The sequence below is a fragment of the Heptranchias perlo genome, chromosome 18 (genome assembly GCF_035084215.1).
Source record: "Heptranchias perlo isolate sHepPer1 chromosome 18, sHepPer1.hap1, whole genome shotgun sequence".
NCBI lineage: Eukaryota > Metazoa > Chordata > Chondrichthyes > Hexanchiformes > Hexanchidae > Heptranchias > Heptranchias perlo.
The window spans coordinates 42,593,318-42,597,910 of NC_090342.1; the positions used below are offsets into that span (position 1 = coordinate 42,593,318).

At 44.5% G+C, this 4,593-nt stretch overlaps 1 protein-coding gene across 1 annotated transcript; it reads right to left on the reverse strand.

The window, feature by feature from the left end:
• Positions 1–696: 696 nt before the first annotated feature.
• Positions 697–4,593, reverse strand: fezf1 (FEZ family zinc finger 1). Its single transcript, XM_068000103.1, has 4 exons — positions 3,750–4,593; positions 3,454–3,588; positions 1,802–1,934; positions 697–1,406 (listed from the first exon to the last, which is right to left on the reverse strand). Exons 1-4 carry the CDS (start codon positions 4,548–4,550, stop codon positions 1,141–1,143), a joined length of 1,335 nt encoding a protein of 444 aa, XP_067856204.1. The 5' UTR covers positions 4,551–4,593; the 3' UTR covers positions 697–1,140.

A 4,593-nucleotide genomic window follows, 5' to 3' on the forward strand; every position in this document is an offset into this window, starting at 1 on the left:
TTCAAATCAGCCGCGTGTAGCCCACACTTTATTCATTACTCCCCTTAATTAATGTCATAACAGTTTGCATTTTAACAGGGGAAAGACAGCATGCTGCAATTAAATCAAAAAAAGGCTTTTAAATTAGAGCAGTCAAACCGAGTCCTGCAGAACATACAAGAAAATACAGCACAATATTTAGTGGAAGTGTCTCCTGATATCTATAAAATGGATTCATTCGATCTATTCTTATCACTTTCGAATATTATTATTTTTCTAAACAGTTTCACTTACTCACGTCGGAGCACTGAATAGCTCTTCCGCAGTTAAAACTGTGCATTTCTTTCGTTTTCTGCCATAAGTCTACTAGAAGCACAAAGCAAATTGTTTAAATTTCCAATATTGATTACAACGAGCAGGAAACTTGGAAAGGATTTTTTTTACATTGCCTTCCTTAAAATGCATAGTTAATAAATCCTTATACAGTACATGGTATATAATAGATAGTGAGACAAGTCTATATGTTTGTGTAGAATAATATATATAATACTAGAGATAGTGAGGTGTGTGTACATAGAACAGTGAACAGATATATAGTGTTAAAAGTGAGTAGATGTACAGAATGATTTCATTGTTAACCTCAACTCATTTTACTCTTAAAATCACATTCTCAAAACACCCAAATTATCCCAGTGTCCGGAGAATTACAAGAATTTATTTGATCACCAGAATATACATCGGAGTCACGTCGCAACAATCTCTCTTCCTGATACGGACATTTCTTTAAAGCACAAAAATGAAGACGCGGGGCTGCTTTTACATCGTAGAGAGAGGAGGAATCAACGTAACAACCAGAAAGACCCAACTCCTCCATTTCCAGCGTGGCTACTGAGCGCGAATATAATCTGTAATTAGAAGAAAATGATAAGATCCAAACGGACGAAATCCATGCAGCAAGAAACGAATAGATCCAAATAAATACATTGTACTCTTTTTTTTACATCTCTCCAAGCCTGAGATGAAGCGAGTTTTTGTTATAGATAAAAGATCTCCAGTCCCAACAATCTTCGTGTATGAGTCTATATTCATTTTGTATAATATAAATCTGCATGCAAATTGTACTTAGTAGTTACTGGGTTTTTATCTGTCTGCGGGTCTCAGTTATTTCCGAGGCTGCTCCTCCGTGGGAAAGTCTGCCGCTGACGAACGGGATCCCGGGCAGTTGTCATGTAACTTCCTGACGTGTTTTTTCAAATCAAAGTTCCGGCAGAACCCCTTGCCACAGGTGGAGCAGGTGAAGGGCTTCTTGTCGTTGTGAGTGTGCATGTGGAAAGTGAGGTTATAGATCTGGTGAAAAGCTTTGTTGCAGATACTGCACTTAAACTGTTTCTCCCCGCTGTGGGTCAGTTTGTGGTTCTTGTAGTTACCTGAAAATAATACATGACATGGATTTAATGTTTAGAAACGCAAAATAAGAACCGCAGGTTAACAACTATCAATGCTGGTCTTTCTGGTAGTATTGTGGACTGTGTGAGGATGAATAAATGTTTCATCAAATAGTTAAAAATAGTTTAAAGGAACTATCAATGTTTCAGAGTAGAATATATTATTGAAAGAGGTCGAATTCGTTTATATTTGCGATGTTTTGTGGACTGTTATACATGAGGTTTTCTAAATCATTCGTTTTAAAACTTGGTGTTTATATATTATAGATATAGACACTAATTTGTTCCCAGTGTTCTGTTTACTTCAGATAACTATTTCGCTGTCTCTTTTTTTTAAGTGGGCACAACTTTTTGAGGGTGCTATTTTCCAGTCCTACCTTTTTGGTGAAAGCCTTTGCCACAGAACTCGCAGACAAAAGGTTTGTAGCCGGCGTGTATTCTGGTATGAGTGTTGAGTGTGGAACTTCTGTTAAACGCTTTGCCACACTGATTGCATTTGTGAGGTTTTTCCTGCCAAGTGACGGAAATTGTAAATTCAGTCAATATGATTGGGAAGGAGCCGCAGGCAGAACACTGGTCCGGTCAGCGCTGGATACATTTACAAAACCCCCTTCGGTTTTCAAAGCAATGAAACGTTACCCTTTCACTGTTTCCCACTGTCCCAAAAACTGCAACTGTTCTGTCCTTTACTTGATCTCTTTATGAAGTGTAGTCTAAAGAAGGGTTTGATAACCTTAGAGGATATTTCAAGGATCCGGTGTAACAAAACATGGCAAAAGAAGTGGAGCCACTGCATAAAGCGATAAAGTCTATAGAGTGTGATGTGGTGGGGCCCACCAATTATTGAATGTAATGTTAGGGGGACCTCTGTATATCCATTAATTGTGCAACGGCTAAATAATGTGATCTGTTTCTCTGTTTTCCAGAATCAGCTAAAAATGGGCAGATGTCAACAAGTCACCCCAGTATACAGACACTATCATTAAAGTTAAACAGTTTTAAATGCCACGTCAAATACTCCAGAAATAATAGATCCACTGCCCGTGATAACTCCTCATATCGCAAAGAGCTAATCACTCACTGCCGGTATAGGCTCTGAATCAACGCTCATCACAACATGGACAGGGGGAGAGAGAGGGCACGCCGTCCATGGACAGACAGACAGAGAGAGAGAGAGAGAGAGGGGGGGGGGGGGCAGGCCGTCCCTGGAAAGAGAGAGAGGGGGCAGCCGTCCCTGGACAGAGAGAGAGAGAGAGAGGGCAGGCCGTCCCTGGACAGACAGACAGAGAGAGAGGGGGGGGCAGGCCGTCCCTGGAAAGACAGAGAGAGAGAGGGGGCAACCGTCCCTGGACAGAGAGAGAGAGAGGGCAGGCCGTCCCTGGACAGAGAGAGAGAGGGGGGGGGCAGGCCGTCCCTGGACAGAGAGAGAGAGGGGGAGGGCAGGCCGTCCCTGGACAGAGAGAGAGAGAGAGGGCAGACCGTCCCTGGACAGAGAGAGAGAGAGAGGGCAGGCAGTTCCTGGACACAGAGAGAGAGAGAGGGCAGACCGTCCCTGGACAGAGAGAGAGAGAGAGGGCAGGCAGTTCCTGGACACAGAGAGAGAGGGGGTGGCAGAGAGAGAGAGAGAGAGGGGGCAGGCCGTCCATTTTATTTAGAAGCCTCCTTTAATATTTATTTCGTGGCTCAGTTCACATTATTTAGCCTTCGCACAATTAATGGATATACAGAGGTTCCCCCTAACATTACATTCAATAACTGGTGGGCCCCGTCACATCACACTCTATAGACTTTATCGCTCCAGTGTTATGCAGTGGCTCCATTTCCTTTGCCATGTTTTCTTACACCGGATCCTTGAAATATCCTCTAAGGTTATCAAACCCTTCTTTAGACTACACTTCATAAAGAGATCAAGTAAAGGACAGTACAGTTTCACAGCACTGCTCACATGACACCTACAAAAGTTTTACGGACGCCTAGTGAGCTTTTAACTTTGCAATTGCCATCGATTGGAAGAATGGGAAGAACGTACCTGGGTGTGAATGATCTTGTGTCGACAGAGAGTGCTCGCCTGACGAAAGCCTTTGCCACAGACTTTGCAAACGAATGGTCTAGCTCCCGTGTGCACCGGCATGTGACGGGTTAAATTATAATGTGCGTTAAATACCTATAAACATAAAATCAGGTTAAAAAAAAGATTCCCATGAGTGGCCACACTCCCTTCTGAGATCCATTTTTATAAGGTTCTAAATCAAAATAGAGAGACCGAAAGCGAAACGGAGCAGGAATTGAGGAAAGAAACACGGAAAGAACGAAAAAGAAACTTGCCTTTCCACAGACTTCACAGGTGAACACTTTGGGTTTGCTGTTCGAAGAGTTGTTGCTGAGTTTAGAGGAATGCTTCAAGGCCAGCTTTTCCGAGAGAAACTGCGCGCTCTCTTTCACATAGTGCTGAATCTGAGCCGGAGAGAGATCTTTGAAAGCCGCCGGGTACCTCTCCACCGAAGGCAGCACCAGCTTGTTCTTGTCAGTGAGGAAAGCCTTCTGCTGGAGACCGAGCGGGGAGCCCAGGAGATAGGAAGCCATCGGGTGCATGTTGAAGATGGTAGTGGCAGTCGGGGGAGGACACGGGCCATCGCCGCAGTTCAGGTAACACAGAGCCCCCATGGCATGGAAGGACGACTGGTTGACCACACGTGGTCGGATGAGTCTATACTGCTCCAGCGGCGGAGAGAGATTGGGCAGGTCCGCTTTGGATGGTAAGCCGCAGTGGACCAAGTGATTGCAGTCGTAGGAAGTCTCCAAGTGGCTTTTACGGTGCTCTGCGCCGGCCAGTCCAACTTTTGAGTTGGTTTCATAAGCCAAGGGCAGCAGTGGGATCATGCAGGGCACAGAAGAGTTCAGATGGAACACGTGCATAGGCTCGCCCTTGGCCACCGCTCCTTGCAGTGGGTTTGGGTAGGGGATAGACTTTGGTTCTGGTGTCCTGGCCATAATTCGCTCGATAGAGAAAGCCAAGGGTTTGGAAGTGCTGATCATACCGTCTCCAGTATGTAGGCTATCTCTCCCAGTAGAAGTAGCTCCCAGGATCTTCTCTGCACGATAGCGATGAGAGTAAGTGTTGTCCATATCTGTTTGTATGCTAAGGATCTACTTGCTCTTTTTGTTGTGT

Excerpts from the sequence above, each read along its gene's own strand:
- fezf1 (XM_068000103.1), bottom strand. The coding sequence starts at position 4,550 with ATGGACAACACTTACTCTCATCGCTATCGTGCAGAGAAGATCCTGGGA. Across the intron at positions 1,935-3,453 it reads ACAAGATCATTCACACCCAG|GAAAAACCTCACAAATGCAA; the intron begins GTACGTTCTTCC and ends GTCACTTGGCAG. Across the intron at positions 1,407-1,801 it reads CAAAGGCTTTCACCAAAAAG|GTAACTACAAGAACCACAAA; the intron begins GTAGGACTGGAA and ends TATTATTTTCAG.